At 41.0% G+C, this 20,443-nt stretch overlaps 1 protein-coding gene across 4 annotated transcripts in view; it reads left to right on the forward strand.

Moving 5' to 3' along the window:
• CFAP20DC (CFAP20 domain containing) overlaps positions 1-20,443 on the forward strand; it is a 201,402-nt gene that overhangs the window by 64,399 nt on the left and 116,560 nt on the right. For all 4 annotated transcript variants that reach the window (XM_043979859.1, XM_043979861.1, XM_043979860.1 and 1 more), the window contains exons 6-7: positions 3,371-3,527; positions 9,090-9,254. In XM_043979859.1, coding sequence (XP_043835794.1) covers positions 3,371-3,527; positions 9,090-9,254 — 322 coding nt within the window. The remainder of the gene's footprint in view (positions 1-3,370; positions 3,528-9,089; positions 9,255-20,443) is intronic.

The raw sequence follows: 20,443 nt of genomic DNA on the forward strand, positions 1-20,443 counted from the left end.
TTGGTCCCCATGAGTTCCCTAGCCAGCTAAAAATCACTGGCTCAGTCTGAAACAAAAACAAAAACATGCTTTGTATATGCTTATGAATGTTATATTGTATACCCCAATGGAATATGACCTCCTTGAGGGCCTTTTTTGCATTTTTATAGACATTTATGATTGGACATGTACGTGTTGTAAATGTTATATCCCCAAATAGAACAGAAGTTGCTTGAATGCAGAGACTGTTTCATTTTTGTCTTTATAACCCCAGCATTTAAACAATTCCCAAAGTTTAGTAGGAGTTTAATAAATGTTTGTTGACTAGCTGATTGATTTGGTCTACTCAGATAATGGATTATCACATGCTCCAAACACAGGTCAATATTGTTCATCAAGGACTTATAGTCATGCCTAGAAGGGTGTCTGGGTATACCCACATACCCTGTGTCACACGCTTCCATTGGTCCTTCCTTTGCCATGGAAAATGGCACCCAAGGGTGGTTCCAGCATGCCGCTCTGGGTGAACCTACATCAGGATCTATATAACATTAAACACTGACCTCAAACAGTTGCAGATCAGTAAGTTTATTCAGTACTTACTGTGGGTCAGGCACACAGTAGGTACTCAGCGAGCCCTGCAACACACCAAGTAAACCATAGACACCAGGTAATCCTGGTCGGTGGGACCAGCAGGACTGACTTCCTACAGAAGGTGGCACTTGAGCCAATTCTGAAAGGAAACCAAGTACTCCCAAGTGGTGGGAAGGGAGGAGGGAGAACATTGTAGGCATGAGGGCCGGTAGGTGCCAAACCACAGAAGATGGGAGACAGTTTAAGAGTAGTAAGTCTTTATTCTGAGCGACTGGAGGGGGTAGAGTGTAAGGAGACTGAAGAGGAAGTAAGAGACTAGCCAGGTGAAGAGCTTCAGGTGCGAAATGGAATCTGTAAAGAGCCACTGGAGTTTACTGACCAGAGAGAGGGGATGTATTAAAACCTTCATTCAGGGAAATCCTTGGCGACTGAGTAAAAGAGGGCAAAGAGGTCCCAGGCAAAGGGGTCCATGAGGAAGCTGAGGCAGTCCTCCAGTGGAGAGCTGAGGAGGGCCTACCCCGGCTGGGGGCAGGGGGGCTCGCTGTGGGAGTGGAGAGGGGGGACACGGGCCAGAGATGTTTTGGAGCATTTGCAGCTGATAAGAGGTGAGTACGAGGACTCCAGGATAACACCAGGGATTCAAACCTGGATGAGTAGAAAGGAGATGTGTTTAAGATGTTTACATGCCATCTTAATACATGCCATCTAAATATTTTTTGAGTAGTTGATGATGATGCAGGAATGGAGCTCAGAGAGCAGGACTAGATAGCCATAGATATCTCTGTATATATAAAAGGGAGTCATCTGCATAGAGGTAATAATCGAACCCATGGTTGCTGATGAGGTCATCAAGTGATTGAGTGTAGAGAGAGAAGAGAATAGAAGAGGGCCCAGTGCAGAGCCCTGGATACACTCACAATTAATGAGCATGCCATGAAAGATGCCGTGTGATGATCCAGCAAAAGAAACTGAAAAGAAACCCTCCAACAGGTAGGAGAAGCAGCAGGAGAGCGGTGTCATGAAACCCAGAATAGGAGAGAACATTAAGAAGAGCGTGATTGATGGTGTCAGAGAGGCTGCTGAGAGGTCAAGGGTGAGAATGGAGAAAAAAGGTCATTAGAGTTGGCAATGAAGGCCTCACCTTGACAGAGCAATTTCAGTTGAGGAATGCCTTTGGAAGCCAGATTGCTGAGAACAGAAAGAGTGGGAGAAGAGAAAGTAGAGGCACCCGGTATGGATGACAAGGAGAGATGGAAGAATATTTTCATCCCCAGCCTTCTGCCCCATTCATTGCCTTTTGTCTGTTCTCCCTCCTTAGGCAAAGATCTAATGCATAATGTATTTCAGACGCCTTGAGTGCCTGTAACATAAGCTCCCGGCAAAGGTACATTCTAAGTGCTCGTCCATTGCCTTTGGTCCATTTAAACTCCACTGTGTGCCCCATAAGGCTCAGGGCCTACACTTGTCCCAACTCTGAAAACCGTCACCTGGAGCTTTAATCCTGTTCCATGGGTGCAGATATTTAGTATGACTGTTTTAAAGGTTAAGAAACGGAAGCTTAGGGAGGGTAAGGGCCTTGCCCAGGTAGACACTGAGTAACTAGGAGAGGCAGAACTTGAACCCAGAATTTCTGACTTCAGAACTCATACATTCCCACTACACCACATTACTCAGATAATCAGAAAATTAAGAATTGACTTATGTTTTCAGGGTAGCAACAGCCTCAACTTCTGTATGTAATGTTTATAAATAGAAACATTGCAATTTTGCTTTGTAGAATAATAGTTTTAAACTGTGATAAATTAGTATATTAATATAATTTGTGCTTTTGTCCCATTTTCATTTTTTAAAAAAGGTATTGACATGCAGTTAAAATCTTTAAATTTTAAATATACTTTTATATAGCCCACACCCAGACACTGGGCCTCCTAAGTCCTGAGGGTTCTTTTTTTTTTTTTTTTTTTAGTGAGGCAATTGGGGTTAAGTGACTTGCCTAGGGTCACACAGCTAGTAAGTGTTAAGTGTCTGAGGCCAGATTTGAACTCAGGTACTCCTGACTCCAGGGCCGGTGCTCTATCCTCTGTGCCATCTAGCTGCCCCAGTCCTGAGGGTTCTTAATGTTCTAGGTGAAGGATCATTTTCTCCTTTTCCTCCACACAGTCAGCCATTTGGAGACTTTGTTTAAGGAGCTATTTTTGTGATTATTGAATGTGGAGCATTTAGCTTTGAGACTTACCAGCTGGCCAATTCTAAGCGCCTTTACAAGGAATTAAAAAAAAAATCTATCCCTTGGTTATCTGATCACAAATATCCATTTTTGATCAGAATTAAAAGTCCAATTCTACTCTAGTACTTGTATTTTTATGTGGTTACTAATGAATAACTGCTCCAACTATGTCCTTGGCAAGATTATTTAACTATATACCCATCACTTTCAATATGCAAGTGGTCAAACGTGTCTGTAAATAGCTTCCCAGCAGCTCCATATCTCTGTATCCAACTTTATTTCCCAGCGTGTTGAGGCTAAGCATGACGAAGGCAGTGTGTTCACGGACGACCAGTTTGTAGTTGGGGTTTACGATTATCGAGGCTTCGTTTCCCACAGAAACATGAAGAGAATGGAGGGATTACTTAGGTCATCATCTTGGCCGCAATGATCTGGGGAGAAGGTGGGGGATTTTCGGTTGTTTGAAGTATCTCAGTAATTGCTTCTGTTCCATTTTCTTCACTCTCCATTTGTCATTGTCTCCAGTGCCTCTGTAACTAATAACATCTCTGTGTCTGGCCTCTGTTTCAGTGGTGCAATCTGTGCATTGACCTGGTCGCCTTCACCAGTGACATTTTCAAGGGAGCCGTATTCCAGTCCTTGGATGGAATCATTGTCTCTGCAAACTGCAAGCTCCGAAAGATCTTCACTCTGAAGTCCAAGCCTCGAGACACTGCGGACAGAGATGGTGTGTTTGGGTAGATGACCAGCCAGAAGGTTCCTCCTTAGGGGGTTGTTCTCTAGTTAGGGAGGGGCGGTGTTACTACAGGAAGGCTAAGGCACATCCCTGCCGGGGTCCCCTTGATTTCTTCCCATACATAACTAAAGCGTTTCATGGCAGGTGAGTGTGTGTGTGATAGATGAGGGATCTTTCTTTTTATTAGCAGCTGTTCTAATATTTTGAACGTCTTCATAAACATTTTTAGGAAATCGTTTGAGAGAGAACCTAGGAATTATTGTCTAATCATGCTAAAATAGGAGCGAATTAGGGGTCAGTTTTCCTCCAAAGTTGCTTCAGAGGAAAGTGCATGAAGACAATGCACTCATTCAGTTTGCCTTAGCATCTAGGACCCACACACTCTCACCTGTTCTGCTTCAGCGCCTTTAATCATGAGAAATGATACGGATTCTTAGTGGGCACTGCTCTCCACAAACTCCCGGGGAGGGGACTGTGGAGCCTCCAGAGGAAATAGGGGTCATAATAGCAGATAATAGCTGATGTCATAACAGGCCTGTCAGGTTTGCCAGACCCTTGATGGTCCTGCTCTCAGTTGATCCCCACAGCAGCTACCCAGGAAAGTACTACAAGTACTTGCCCAGGATTCTAGAGTTAGGATAGCGGTGACTCCGGGCATTCTTTCCCACATCCCAGGTTGCCTCCCCATCACTTTCCCTCTAGTGTCTCTAGGGTAAAACTGTATGGAATAATTGGTACTTAATAAACATTTCATAGACATGAGAAATGAAGAATTTATCACATAAATAAGAGTGACAATACTGATTCTAACTACTATTGGTCTTTAAATGATACAGTGCATTGGCGGGAACGTTGGGTTTAGAATCAAGGATCTGTATTCAAAGTCTGACTCTGTGATTTACTACTTGTGTGATCTTAGGCAAGTCATTTAAGGTCTGGGGGGACCTCAGATTCATCATCTCTCTCTCTTTTTTTTTTTTTTGGTGAGGCAATTGGGGTTAAGTGACTTGCCCAGGCCGGAATTGAACTCAGGTCCTCCTGACTCCAGGGCCGGTGCTCTGTCCACTGTACCACCGAGCTGCCCCTGATTCATCATCTCTAAAATGAGGAGTTAAACTAGATGCTTTCTAAGCTCTCAGAAGGCCTTTGACCCCATGATCATGATTTCATCAATTTTACTGATTCAGTTTTGACCCCTCCATAGCCTAGATTCTTTTTTTATTTGTTGCTGGGACCCAAAACATCATTCATTGGTGGCCAGCCTCTTGGCGATAGGCTATTCTATACTTACTTAAGTTGGTACTTGGCCATCAGCTGGACACTGGTGCCAGGCTGCTCCTCAAAGCCTTTCGTGCTTGGTAGAACCTGGTAGGACTCCTCCCTTTCTTTGGAGGATCCCTTTGTTCCCTAACTATCAGGATAAAGCATCAAAATAGGATATTAACAGAGAAAATGTTCTGATTGAATTTATTATGACTGATGAGATGTTTTAAAGCTATTTATGATCCTCTTCAAAGGCACTAAGAAATTGTGAAATGTCCCATTTGATTATGTATTTGGGGCAGAAGAAAGCAGCAAGTGTATATGAAATCATTCATGATCTAATGATAGGACTTCCTTCTTCTGATGGTAAAGGCCTTGAGGATCCTTTTTGTTTGCTACCTGATCCTTTGTGTACTGTTCTGCTGTTCTCTGTTCTAGCCTATGCTATCCCCTGGGGTTTCTAGCTAGCACAGTTCACATTTGGCTCTAGAAAGTATAGCCCATTGTCCAGATCATCTGAACAAATAATCCTTTTTCCTTCCAGGAGATGGTGTCTGCTTGACAGAACACACACTGCAGCCACATAGCATTCCTGCCTTGATTGGTTACTTGTGATTTAGGGAGAAAATTGTCATGGCTGAATTCTTTATGTAGTGTTTTCTAGATGATGACAGCTGAATGAAGGCCCCACCAGCTAATGAAAAAATCGAAGAATTGACAGTGACATTTAGTTTGGACTTCTCTCAAGTTATTCTATTTACATATAGGATTTCTGCCACCTCAGGATGAATTGCAACAGCTTTAATTGTTAGGATAGACAGTAAATAATCAAAAAAATGACTTAGTGGCCTTGAAGATTGTGCTCAAGATGAGAATGGAACCTGGTTCCCTTCCATTTAGTTAGGTAAATCATCCTGCTCACCAGTAGTCAGAAAAGTGACCAGTCAAGGAGTTTCAGGTTTTGGTTTTATATTCTATCACTTACAGAGCCCTTTTTTATTTCCTCTTTTTTTTTTTTTTTTTTTTTTTGCGAAGGAAGGAGGGGCAGCTAGGTGGCGCAGTGGATAGAGCACTGGCCCTGGAGTCAGGAGGACCTGAGTTCAAATCCAGCCTCAGACACTTAACACTTACTAGCTGTGTGACCCTGGGCAAGTCACTTGGCCCCAATTGCCTCACTAAAAAAAAAAGAGAGAGAGAAGGAAGGAAGGAGCCATTTAACCTCTGCCCCCCATTTTCCTCTGTAATTACACCTCTGTACAGTGAGGCAGCTAGGTAGCTCGGTGGATAGAGCACCAGCACTGGAGTCAGGAAGACCTGAGTTCAAATTTGCCTCCGAAACTTACCAGCTATGTGACCTTGGGCAAGTCACTTAACCCTGTTTCCTCAATTTCCTCATCTATAAAATGAGCCGGAAAAGAAAATGACAAACCACTCCAGTATCTTTGCCAAAAAAACCTCATAGACAGTAGTGCTGTGCGATGGCCCACAGGTTCCAGAAGAGTCCAACGCAACTGAACAATAACAAAAATGAGTTGGTTAAACTAAAGGCTCTCCATGAATTTTCTCAGATCTAAACCTGTCTCTCAGGTCATTCTAGTCCAAGGTTTACACAACCTTCAAATATACTCCTTAACTCTGGGAGAAATTTTGAGATTTTTAAGTTTTGGAAATATTGTCAGCTGGACTTTGTTGTCTTTGATTCTTCCTTTTATCTTTACTCTCCCCACTTAGCCCCAGCCAGATTGATCCTTCCATTCCATGAGACATCTCTGTGTACAAGAGAAACATTAAAGGTGGAAACAAAAAGGGATGCTAAAAAGAACACAGTTGGATCCTTTTGGTCTGACTTGGGATTTGTGCTGTTCACCAGGTTGTGGGTCTGAGACTTGGAGGCCTGAAATTTGCTCTACTTTGTGCCCGTGTCAGAAGCTGGTGGATATTTGTCAGCTCAGTGACAGTATTTCACAAGCTTGTTTGGGGTTTTTTGACAACATCTGGAATGGGGACATTTAAAATCTTAGGTGATTTGGGCTGTTCAGGTCTGTTCTTTTAGCATATACTATGAGAGCAGTCTTAAAGACACCTGAGTTTCCGTGATTCCTTTTTTAAGGAATAAAAAGAATTCATTCCTTTTTCTGTGATGCCCTTATATGTATAACCTCCAGAATATCATTCCTCTTCTAAAGTGAAATCTGAATTTGCTAGCTATGTAGGAATTGAGATGGAATATATTCTTCATCAAAGGGCATTTATAACTTCAGTAGGGAATTGGTTTAGTGTTTTTGCCAAATGTTTTCTACTTTGACAGAGTTCATTTGCCCACTGATTTGATGATGTTGATGCTTTGCCATTTTTTATGGCAAACTAAAGAGATAGAATGGTATGGCAGGAAGAGTCTTGGACTGGCTCACACAAGAGGCACAGACAGACAAACAGACAGACTTCCCTTCTGAAGTGCTCCCCTGGTGCTGGTGTGACTGCGTGACTCAGGACCCCTCTTCTGTGAAGTAGAAATAACATCCTTGCAAATTCTGCATGGAAAGCAGTTGGTAAAGCTCAGTCAGTGGATAAACAATAGCTTTTAGTCATAGTGAGGGTGCCATGCCACCTACAAGATGCTTAATGAATGTTGAAATGAGGTTAGTTAGAAACTCTTTGTCAGTCTATTGCATTGTCTTTATTTGGGAGCCTGTCAGTATATAGCCTAGACCCTAGCTTCTTAAACTGTGAATTGTGAACCCCATATGGGGTTGTATAACTGAATGTGGAGGTCATGAAAAATGTGGCAATAGTAAAAGGTTTTGCATACCTATTTTATATACTATATACTATATACCCTGGGTTGGATAAAGGTTTCTTGGGTGAAAGGGGGTCGCAAGTAGAAAAAAGTTTAAGAAGCCCTGGTCTGGACAGCTAGGAAGTTTGGCTGTTTTATACTAAAGTAATTAATTTTCCTATCTACAGACACTACACAGATGCCTCACTGGGGCATAGAGGTGACCTAGGAGTTCCTAAGGGTTATGCCAGTAGAGCAAATCTTTCAGCATCCGCAGCCAAGCCTGAGAAGCTTCATCCATGGCACCAATGTTGTCTAAGAGCCCAGATTGCTTAGTTGAGAAAGGTTCATAAACTGGTTGACTTGGGACTGATAATTTTTTTTTAACCACAAAAACTCTCTTACTAGCTGTGTGATCCTGGGAAAGTCATGTAACCACTGTCATGGTGCCTTGTTTTCCTCAAATGTAACATCAGGATAATAATAATAGCATCTACCTCCCAGGGTTGTTGTGATGATCAAATGAGATCATATTTGTAAAGCGCTTAGCGCAATGTCTGACATGTGATGCTTATTTTTCCTTCTCCTTCAAAGACAGTCTGCTAAAAAAAAAAAATTGTCTGCTAAGGAATATGGGACTAGAGATCTGTGTTGGTAGAGGGATGGCCCCCCCGCTACCATTAGAGATTTCATAATGTATTATTAAAGAAAAAACATTAATTGTCCTTACTGAGATTAGAAAATTTTATAAATAGAAAACCGCCATCATCTGGCTGCATTATGAAACTTGAAACATTAATTGACTTCTCATCACTTATTCCTCTTGGCAAGACCCTAAGCTTAGAACTGGAAGGGACGTCAGACACCATCCAGCGCAACCGCGGGGCACTGAGGGGTAAGTGACTTACCCGGGGTCACACAGCTAGTAAATTCTGAGACTGGATTTGAACTCAAAGATGAATTTTCCCAACTGTAAGCCTAGAATTTTATCCACTGCACCACCTAGCATAAGTAGGAAGTGATTAAGAGAGGGGAGGCACTAGAATTAAAAAGAATTGTGAAGTACTTCTTGAAGATCATGGGTTTTGTGTTTTTCTTTTTTTTGGGGGGGGGTGTTTGTTTTTTACGGGGCAATGAGGGTTAAGTGACTTGCCCAGGGTCACACAGCTAGTAAGTGTCAAGTGTCTGAGGCTGGATTTGAACTCAGGTCCTCCTGAATCCAGGGCTGGTGCTTTATCCACTGCGCCACCTAGCTGCCCAAGTTACATTGACTTTTGTTTTCCCTCAGTGTTCAGAACCCACTTGTGACTTTGTAGTACATAATAGGCAAGTCACTTTACCTTCTTGTAGTAACTATGCTAGAGAGAGGCAGACTCAGAGTCAGAGAGAAAGACAGAGATAAATATGCAAAGAGAGAGAGACAGAGATAGACATATTTATAGATCTAGAGATCTATACATCCATGTTTATCAGTGATTTCATCATTGTAAAATGAATTTTTTCTTTATTTCCAGATATATATGGTGCTCCCTTTACAGCAGATGAGCCTACAGATATCATTCCTCGAAGCTGCCAGTTAACTACAGATGTACCTCAAGTTACCCAGCTGCTAAATATGACAAAGCTTCGCCAAACAGAAATGAAATTTGGAGGTCAGCCTTTAACATCAACAGAACCAGGTATATTTTTAGGAACCCAGACTAGGGATGCAGTCACTTATTTAAAGTAAATGAAACACTTGGCTTTTAAATTTTGTTTTATAATTGAAGTGAAAAAATGAAATATTAAGTTGTTTGCTAACCAACTAATAAAAGTAGAGGAAATTAGATTTTGTGCTTCCTTTTCACTTAAGCAGGGTTAATAGATTTTTGCATTTATGAAGTTTTGAAATTGAGAAAATAATATAAGCTAAAAGCAAACCCTAAATAAAGCATTCAGTGTTTTTATGACAAGCCTGTTTACTGTCGGTCTATAAACCTGGTGTCATATCCTTATCGTTAGCTTTAAAACTCCTCACCAGAAGCTTCCAGGCTGCTTTTTCCCCCTTATGTTTTTTTTTCTGATTCTTGGCCTTTTCCCTTAGCTCTTTTGAGGAAGACAACTCAGCATCTCACTTATCTGGTGGCGCATCTGAGGCTTTTGTTAAATCCATGGATATTCATTAAATATCTGCTATGTTTTCAGTGCTATAATAGTTACTTTGGGGTAGAGGAAAAAACAGGACAGCTTCCTATTCTAGAATCTACATATTTGGAAAGAGAGATGAGAGATACCTGTGTGAAACCATGAAAGAACAATGCTAACATCAGGCAGAAGTGTGTACCATGTTACAAGTACATAAAGAAAAATAGAAAGGTAGAAGAAAGGGCTGTAGAGGACGGCAGTGGGAGAGGCATTGTACCAGAACAGTATCGTAAGCAGAAGACTAGCCAGAAGCATGGTTTGTACCAGTCATGCAGCTAGGAGAAGCCGCACGTCCTGGGCTAGAGGGTCTGCAATGAGGAGCCATTAGAAGCAGCCTATCTTGCCTGGCCCCACCTCCCAAGGCTAATTTTAGTTATAGACCGTCTGCTAGAATGTTGTGTTTGGGAAATTCTTGGGGGTGATCATTTGAACCCCTGTTCTTTATCTAGCTCCACATTTTATCTGTTATTTGACACTAGCCTACTATGAGGAGCTTTTGCCTCCTGCTACCTCCTGTCTTGGAACTTGTTAAATATGTTTGGCTTTGACCGTTTTTTTCCTTTTGCCTCTGGTACTGTGTCCCCACTATTATCCTTTTTCTCTCATTGACTTGTCTGTCCATTTCTTAATAGGGGCTTAGAGTGCTCCATTACTGGCTATCTGTGCTGGAACATCTCTTCTAATCTTTGGCCTGTTGCACAAGAAGGAGAGGGTTCAGTGTCCTCTCCACCTAGGTAGTCAAGGGGAGACTATTGGCTGGAGGGCCTTTAATGTCATTCTAGGTCCCAAAGTGATTCAGCAACATGCTGAAAGTTGAACAAGATCACTCGGGTAGCAGTGACCACATTGGATCAGAAGGGATTGGGCCTGGTGGTAAGGAACCTCGGGAGGCTGCCATAGTCATGTGAAGGTGGCTCTGAGAATAGGAGGGTTTGAATCTGAGACCAGTGAGAGCTGTATAAAGAAGCAGCATGACCAGGAGTCTCACTGGTAAGGATGGTAAGCAGAAGGCTGCTCAGATGGGCCTGGAGCAGTAGAGTGGGAAGATCAGTAATGGAAGGGGGGAAGCTGCTCGAACGTATCTGTGCGGTCAGTTCCCTACGGAGACAGCATGGCTTGGAGTGGAGAAGCCCAGGTGCAGTCAGCTGTGTACCTGGTTCCCTGTCGGGAGTGCCTGCCTTACAGGGCTGTTGTGAGATTTAACAGGGATGACTATTTGTAAAGTCCATTGCAGAGCTCAAAGGACACTCTCATGGCCTGTTATGACCATGTCTTAGCAGGTTTTTGACATCTTAGTCTTCATCTGCCTTAACCGTCTTAGACCGTAAGTTGGTGAGCAGTAGCCAGTAGTGGGCGTGGTTGCCAGCCTCCATTTAAAGCTTATTGGGTGTTTACATGACTTTGTGGGATTAGACAAGTCTTGGAAACCATCCTAGGAGCTGAGGATGACAAGGACTGTAGCAACGACTAACCTTAGAGGATTGTTTCTGGGACAACAAATGAGACAGTCTACGACAGATGATCCAGGTGAGGACTAACACAGAATAGGCCAATATAATATCCGAGATGAGTCCAAAAGGCTATATCCTAGTACTTGACATTCATAGAGAAGATGGAAGTTTGGAAAGCATGTTGCAGACATTCATAATCTCCTTTGAGTCTTACACCAGCCCTGGGGTGTTGCTCTAGGTGTTGTTCTTCCTGGGCCTCAGAGAGGTGAAGAGACGTGTCCAGCATTTCTATAACGAGTAAGTCTCAGCTGCAGGATTTTAACCCTCAGGCTCTCCTGACATCAAGCCTGGGCTTGGGCCTCCCATTGTAACTCCCTCTGGAGTCCCTAGGATAGACTCGAATGGAAACCATCGGGACTTAATAAACATTTTTGGTGTTTGTATCAGTCAGCCAATCAACAGGCATTTAAGTGCCTCCTAAAAATTGCCACAAACTGAAATTAAAAAGGCCTTCTTTTATAATCTATTTCTCTTTTTGTATCTAATGATGATTTCAGTAACAAATATTTGTTCAAATGCAGTTAGATAAAATTCAGATTTTTAGTGTTTTCAATTTCTAGTGCAATATTTTAACAACTCTTTATTTAAGTAAAAATGCTGCCCTACATTCAGTATTTCTTACTTTAAAGTTCAAGGACATATTATGCATTGATTAAGAGGACATCTGATTGATACCTGCCCCATTAATTCAATTTTCCATCTAAATGAAAACTTTCCCAGAATTTATCCTAGCCTTTCCTGGGTGGGCATTAGACTATCTGTGCAGGGTTGTGAACATGGTATCCCAATGAATAGTAACATCCTGTTTGGGTCATATATAGAGAGAAGAACGAAGAATGATGCAGACAGCATGTCACCTGTGTCTCAAGAAGCCTTCTTGTAGCTGTCCTCATTCCTATCCATGCAGCATGGTGATGGTTCCAAAGATTCCATCCCTTTGGTATGCGCGCTCAGGGCTGCGTGAGCATCTGCTCTAACTTCGAATGCCTTTTGCCACATACAGTGTTCTGACGTTTACACCTTTTTTCCCTCTTTACTTGATGAGTAATTGTCATGCAGTGAGTAATTGTTACACTGGTGGTAGGAAGATTTGATTTGAAAGACAGCGGCACATGATGCCAGAGAGGTCACAGGTTACCATCACTGCACAGGGAAGAGGCCCACCTTTCCACTTCCTTCCTTTGGGACCTTGGCTAAAGTACTTCCCAGCCTCACTTTCGTCCTCCAATGACCTAGGAGACCTCCTTCAGCCCCAGCCTGCCATCCTGAGGCCTAGTGCCATTGCACTAGCTGACTGTAGGGAGTCTCTTCAGTTCTCCTGGTCTCAGTTTAATCATGTATGAAATAGGGATGGAAGGAACATGGACTACCTCTTTCATTGGATGCTATAAGATACCTGCTCTATAGACCTCAAAGCTGTGGATAAATAGGAGTTACAATAACAGTAAGGTGTTTTAATCATGGAAAACCCAGGAAATATTTTTTCTTAATTTCAAACAATTTGTTTTTGCGTGTCCGAAAAGCTTGGCCCCCTACAATGATTGAACTTCATGATGGAATGAATGTCTCCTCTCATGACTGATGCCTAAGTGCGGGGAGGCAGTGGAGAGTGGTTGGCAGAAAGCTGGCCTTGAAGCCAAGAAGACCTGGGTTAAGTCCTGCCTCTGACAGAGCACGTCACAAAACCTTTAGGTGCTCTCTGCAGTCCGCCTGCACTGGGAGAGGGAGCTTCCTCCCCAGGGAGGTCTCTAGACCAATGAAATCCCACATCCAGACCCTCCCCTTCTCAGTCCATGCCTGTAGAAACCTCAGGGCAGCGGGCAACAGCACCTTGTTTTCAAAGAAAGCTGCTTGTGTTTTTTCAGTCTCCCACGGGCCTAGAGCTTTCCTGCATTTGCGTGAGTGCCGGATAACTTGATAGAGAACAAACAAATTCTAAACACGCTCCTTTCTATTTTAAAAGTCGTTTTATTTCTAGTGAGGCATGATGTATACAGTATTGTTAAAAGTGAAAACTCTTAAATGATAAAATGCTTTTATTTTTTAAAAAACTGAAAACTCTTTTCCTTCTGTCTCCCTACTTTGTGAGAGCTGAGTTCTCTTAGTAAGTAGAGAACTAGAAGAGAAGCTGATGATGACTATTTGCATTGAATAGTGGACTCACTGATGACAGGATGCACTGGTCCACTGAACACCAATAGTAATTTCGTGAAATGTTAGAAAGTAGTTTGAATGGGCATCTTTGTTCCTGGGCAGCAGCATGCGCGGTTTTTTGAGGGGGTTTCTTTTGCCTTCTCTCTCTGTGGTTCTGCTAAGATGATACAACCTTAAGGGGAAACATTGTTTCCCTCTAGAACCGGGATGTCCCCTTCCTTCTCTCTCTCTCACATTGACAAGATCCTCATTGGTCCCTTGTTTAGAGGAGGCCCAGAGAAAGAACAGCAACTCGGCCTGTGAAGTAGAATCGAAAAAAAGAGATGAGAGGAGTTTGGGTCCCTAACACTGCAACAAGCAGTAACTGATTTCAGATCCATTTCTAGCTATCATTCAGCCCTGTCATCGAGTCATGAATAAAATCAGCAACACACCTGTTGGGTGCCCCATTTCACAGCTATTGAAAGTGAGGACTTCTACTTCCCTTGCATTTTGAACAGTTTTCTCATTAACTTATATGAAATATAGCGGGTTCTCTTAGAATCCAGTCTAACGAGCATTTAGAAAACACCTAATCCATGATCCCCCTGGGCTTTTCTTCTCACATAAATGTGAAAATGGAGTTTAAGGCTAGCTCTAAATTAGAACTAAAAAAGTCTGTTATGGAAAAGGTGTCAGCAACTGTGGAAAGAATAGATTATGACAGACTTCTGGGTCACATGAGCAAACTGGACGTTTTCTCAGATCCCCACAACCTGCCATACTTCTCCAAAAGAGAAATTATGCATGAAAGACCAAACGATTCCATCTATTGCCATGGTCCAGGATACCTGAAATTCAAAAGAAGGTTAAAAAAAGGCAAAACTCAGGAACTCAGCACCCCCATCTGACTTCCCACAATGCTGGCAGCAAGGCTGCACCAGCAGATCCAAGGCCATGGTACAGCCTTACATCCAAACCCGCCTCTACCCTCTGGTCATTCCTCCTTCTTTCCAGTGCCATAGAGACTTGAGTCTGCAGGCTGTGGGAGTGTCCTCAGGCCTTGGCAGCCAGCTTGGCCAAAGCCTTTCAGGAACAAAAGCCTGCTGGTGTGTGAAGCCTGGAAGCACTGATGTTTCCAAGGTCTGACGTGCCAGTAGCCCCACGGAAAGCACGCTCTGAAATGTAGATGCCAGGCCAGAGGACGAAGGAACATGGGGACTGGGACAGGTCACCATCATGTACAGCACTCCCACAAGCCTGAGCATCCAGTGTGGGCCAGTTCTGATCACCTAAAAATCATTTGGGGCAGAGACCTAGGCTGGTAAACTGTGAGTCATCAAGTGTTAGGAAGATGCCAAGATGCTTTGAGATCCAGTCGTCAAGGAAACTATAATCAGAGGGGCGGTGTTCAGAGCTAAATAATAAGGAAAATAAAGGGGGGAAGACTGAAAGTACCAAAGATTCCAGGAAGAAGAAATCTTAAAGACCCTGAACATAAACAGATAAATCAATAGAAAATAATAACAGCCAAAAGAAATATGGCCTTCAGATCTGGTAAACAAATTTATCCATCTATGAATAAAACTACAAAATGAAAGAAAATGATCCAACAGTTGACAAGAGAGAAGATGCCGATGAAATTGAGAACATGAAACCACAATATACTGTTCTCAGGTGGTTTAAAAGAGAAATGTTAATTATATGATCAGAGTGTATGTCCTACAAAGCAAAAACAATGAGCAGAATAAAAAAACTTGAATCTGCAATGGCAAACCTCACCCAAGGAACAAAAGAGCAAATAATAGATTGGTAATGCAAACACACAAAAGTGAAAGACAACCTGGAAGAAGAGAAGCAAAAGACAGACAGAAGCAAAATATGTAGATCTCAAGGCAGGATATGTAGAGACAACCTAAGGATCTTAGAACTCCCAGAAGAACATGACAGGACAAAAACTCTTCCAGCCATAATGAAGGAGATAACAGAAGAGAACTCTCCAGAAGTTCTGGACATAAAAAATAAATTCCAATTCAAGGAATTCAGAGGTTACCTCCAGGGGGGAAAAAACATAAACAAAAATCCCCTGGTTAAAAAAACTCTAAGATACCAAGTGGTTAAATTTAACATTTCAATTCAGAAATAATTTCTGCAAGCCATCAGGAAAAAGAGCTTCAAAAAAAGAGATAGTTGAATAATGCACACCCACTAGAAAAAGGAGATGGGAGTGGAATGTGTTCCAAAGAGCAATAGCACTGCAATGTAGAATGCAGACCAGGGTGACCTATTGTACAAATCTGAGCCTAACTATAGGACAAACTATGGACATTCAATAATAAAAAGAATTTTGAAGCATTAATTAGAAAGCTAAACAGAACTAAAGAAATAATTTGCTTCTTAAACCCCTCAAGTGATAGAAATGAAGGCAGATTTTAATAAATGTAGCCAGGGATGGAAACAAAGTCATGAGTGTCATGATAGAAATATGCAATCAAGAGAAATTGAGATTTTAAAAAATCCAAGCAGGATCAATTAATTAGTAAGGCTAGCAGTTGCTAATACATGGGACCCAAGGCTCAATAGCCAAGCATGCTTTTGATAATTAAGGCATTTCTTTCGTAGCTGTATGGAGGAAAATGGAGAGTGACATCAATTTGATGCAACAGAGGAGTATCTCATTTTTTTATTGGTCAGTGGTAAGGTCACTTAACTGCAATTTATGTCAGTTTATCACCAGTTGGCCTAGCATTCTCTAGAAAGTCCCATGGTTGGCAATGTCTGAGGGAGAACAGGACGCTTGTGGTCTGCGTGTTAGCAAATTCTAATATTAAAATGTAGGTGAGGTAATTAAGTCTGGAAACTCCTGAGAAGGAGAACATAGTGCACAGAGTTTGGCTCCTGTTGTAAAATAGGGGATTAACAGCCTCAGATTTAAGGAGTTCAGAGAAAGTTCAAATTCACACACTAAGGGAAAGTAATACATAGCAACTTGACTATTAATACATAGTGATTAAGCCTTAATAAAATAATACAAAATAAAGTGGGGCATCAATTTTCAGTTCCATAACAGAAGACTAGTAAGAGATTTCTTTCCAATTGTACACAAGGAAACGGGTAAAAGCAGAAGTCTGGTAGAGGAAACAGTGAAAAAGTGGACCAGCAACATTGTAGACAGAATCTGGAATCCCCTTATCTTTTGTGGGGCTACATTACAATATGGGAGGGTGCATGGAAGGCAGAGAAGGGAGCAGGGGCTTAGAAAGGAGTGAGTGATGTTCTGGGGTCAACTCACAGTCCAACAGTGAGGGGGTGGTAACCTCTGTGGTCTCAGAAAGAAAGGTGCCTTAAGTGGAGTAGGTCAGAAGCAGGGGGAAGAGATTGGAAAGGGAGAAAAGGAAGGAGGCCTTACATGGGGAGAGGGGAGTTCTACTGGTGAATGCTCCTATGGGTGAAAGGAGACAGAGAACGTATGCTGGATAAGTCCTGAAAAGTAGACTTGTCCAGGGCAAGGAGAATTGGAACCCATTGGGGCAACTGGCACCTGGAGGAATGGGGAGCGTAGAGTGAGGGAGATTTCTAGACTGTAGAAAAAATCTACAAGAGTGGGTATAGATCAGTGGGGTGGGGAGAGGAGAAGGTACCTGCCAGGGGGCAGTGCCCTCTTTGACACCTGCAATAATAAGCATTGGTCTGCCAGTAAGGCACAATGGAAAAGGGGAATTCACAGGGTATACCCTACCAAGATAGTAGCAGAAAGCTCCTACAGGGCAAAACATCTAATTTATGCCTTGGAAACTTTGATTATATGAAAAATACAGAGAAAAGAGAGAGATCAGATAATTAATAGGAGCCATGAATCAAAGAATGAGAATTTAAACAGAAAGAGAAGATGGACAATGAAGAGGGTCAATGAATCTTTTTTGAAAGGGTTGTAAAAAAGTGAATTTTCAAAAAACCACTAATAAACAGGACTAGTAATAAGGGAGGAGAAAAAGAGGAAACTTGCCATACTCAGAAGAAAAGAGGGAGAAGAAATATATAACCAGATAAAAAGAAGAAGAATTCATTTTTTAAAAAACTAATGGGAAAAAGGTAAAAGAGGGGATCAAGAGTGAGTGGAAGAGAACTATTGGGATTAAGGCAACCTTTAAAAAAGATTAAAGTAACTGAAGGAACATAATATACTGTTTATAGCAGGAAAGGGGTGGAGGGATCATCACATGAAAAAAGGAAACAATTTTAGAGATGGAGGAAAAATACAAACCTAGTTCATAACATCAAATATGAATGGATTTTTTAAAATGAAAAAAATGGAAAAGAGTGACAGATTGGATAAGAAAAAACCTACAATCTATTGCTTATAAGAAACACATTTAAAAAACAAAGACAAAACAATAACAAACCCAAATTAAACCAAGGACATGGGGGAAAAATTATTGCACATCAATTGAATCCAGAAAAGCAGAAGTTACCATCATCCTATCAAAGCAAAAACAAAGATATTGTACTGAAAGGAACCATATAGAATAAACCAATATCAATAATAAACTTATATTCTCCAAATGCCTTACTATCCAAATTCATGAAGGAAACAGCTGAGCTTCACCAAGACAGTAACACAGTAGTGACAGGAGACTTTAATATCCCTCTCTTGGTTTTGGATAAATCGAACAGAAAGAGAAACTAAATGGAAAATATGTACCTGAACAAGATTCTGAAGGAACTAGAGTTAAAAAACTAAATGGACAGTAAAAAAATAAACATTTCTCATCACCACATGGAACTTTTACAAAAACAGACTAGGTACTAGGGCACAGAGGTATTGCAAACAAATATAAAAGGGCAGAAATAGTTAATATGCCCTTTATAGACCATAACACAATAAAAATAATAATTGTTTCAGGAACCACCGAAAAAATAAAGACCCAAATGGAGACTTAACAATGAATTTTTAACGAATGGGTCAAAGAACAAATCATAGAAAATTAATAATTATGTAAAAGAAAATTATAATAATAAAACTCCATACCAAAATGTCTAGGATGCAGCTAAAGCAGTTCTCTGGGTAAAAATCACAGCCTTATAATTATAACATTAACAAAATACAAAAAGAGAAGATTAATAAACTGAATATGCATTTAAAAATAGAAAATGAACAAATAAACCTAAAATAAGCACAAAAGAGGAAATATTAAAAATTAATGGGGAATAATCAGAACATGTACATCATTGTGTGCTTTAAAAAACAAAAACAAAAACAAAAAAACCTGAGAATACAAAAGAAATAGAGGAATACCTAAAAAAATACAAAATACTCAAAACTATCAGAAAATGAGATAGAGATGTTAAGTAACCCAATCTAAGAAAAGGAAATAAATCTAGATATAAAGGAACTACCAAAGAAAAATCTCCTGAGCCTGATGGATTCACAGGAGAATTCTGTCGAACTTTGAAAGAACTGTTACTAACTATATTTCAAAATTACTCTCAAAAATTCAGAAAGATAACACTCCACCAGAGCCCTTTTATGAGACAAATATAATCCTGATACGTAAAAGAGGGCAAGATAAAATGTGGAAAGAAAACATTAGGCCATTATGATTAACGAACATTGACTTTAAAATTTTAAGCGAAATCCTACCAAACATTATATCCTATCAAGATTACAGCCATTTATCCAAGAAATCATTCATTATAACTAAATGATATTTATACCAGTGATGCAAGAATGGTTCAACATTAGGAAGACAATCAATAAAATTCATCATATTAAAAACCAACACTTCCCAAACCACACAATCATCTCAATAAATGCAGAAAAAGCCTTTGGCAAGGCAGCTAGGTGGCACAGTGAACAGAGCACCACTATGTGGAGTTGTTAAGGGCTAAAATTCTAGCTAGTCTGTCTAAAATATCTAATGAGTGGTCGCCAATAAATTATAAGCTTTAGCAAGAGTTAGACTTTTAGGCATTTATTAAGGAGAATAAGAATTTGGTAAAGAGAGAAAGAAAGGCCTACATTCATCTATCTATTAAAGGGAGAGCACATTTCTAGCTCCGCTCTCCACCAGAGTCCCCAGGAAAGAGCCAGAATCAGAGCGCCAGCTCCCCCTTCCTCCTCCCACCAGCAAACGTCACTTCCTGATGCCAAAGAAAAGCTGCATGGCCTTGCCCTCAAAGACCTTCCTTTCATGGCAGAACTTTTCTACATTAAGTCTCCAGCAGGTGGCGTTATTCCAATCATTACAGAGTCAAGAGGACCTGAGTTCAAGTCTGACCACACTTAACTAGTTGTGTGACCCTGGACAAATCACTTAACCTTGATGGTCTCTCCCCAGAACCCCACAAAAAAGTCTTAGACCAAGTATGGCACCCTTTTATGCTAAAAGTCCTACATTGTATAGGCATAGAGGGACTTTTTTAATATTAAAAGCATCTGGGGGACAGCTAGGTGGCACAGTGGATAAAGCACTGGCCCTGGATTCAGGAGGACCCGAGTTCAAATCCTGCCTCAGACACATGACACTTACTAGCCGGGGGATCCGGGCAAGTCACTTAACCCCCATTGCACCCCCCCCCAAAAAAAAAACAAAAAGACAAAACAAAAACAAAAGCATCTTTCTAAAAGTGAAAGCAAACATTGTACATGGTCAATGAGGATATACTAATAACTATTGTAGTAATTGTGAAGCAAGGGTTTCTACTTTCCCCAGTATTATTTGATATAATTCTGGGAATGTTAGCGATAGCAGTGAACCAAAAGAAAGGAATTAAAGGAATAAATATAGGTAAAAAAGGAGATAAAACCTTTCCTATTCGCTGGTGATATGATGGTTTACTTAGAAAACATCAGGAAATAAGCAAACATACTAAATGAAATAATTAGTAGCTTCAACAAAGTTTTAAGTTACAAAATAAATTTTCCAAAATCAAGAGCATTTCTACATAAGAATAGTAGCAAAACACAAGAAGCCATAGTAGAAAGGGAAATCCAATTCCAAATAACTGAAATGCATTAAATATATGGAACTCAGTCTCCC

This window comes from Dromiciops gliroides, chromosome 1 (assembly GCF_019393635.1).
Source record: "Dromiciops gliroides isolate mDroGli1 chromosome 1, mDroGli1.pri, whole genome shotgun sequence".
NCBI lineage: Eukaryota > Metazoa > Chordata > Mammalia > Microbiotheria > Microbiotheriidae > Dromiciops > Dromiciops gliroides.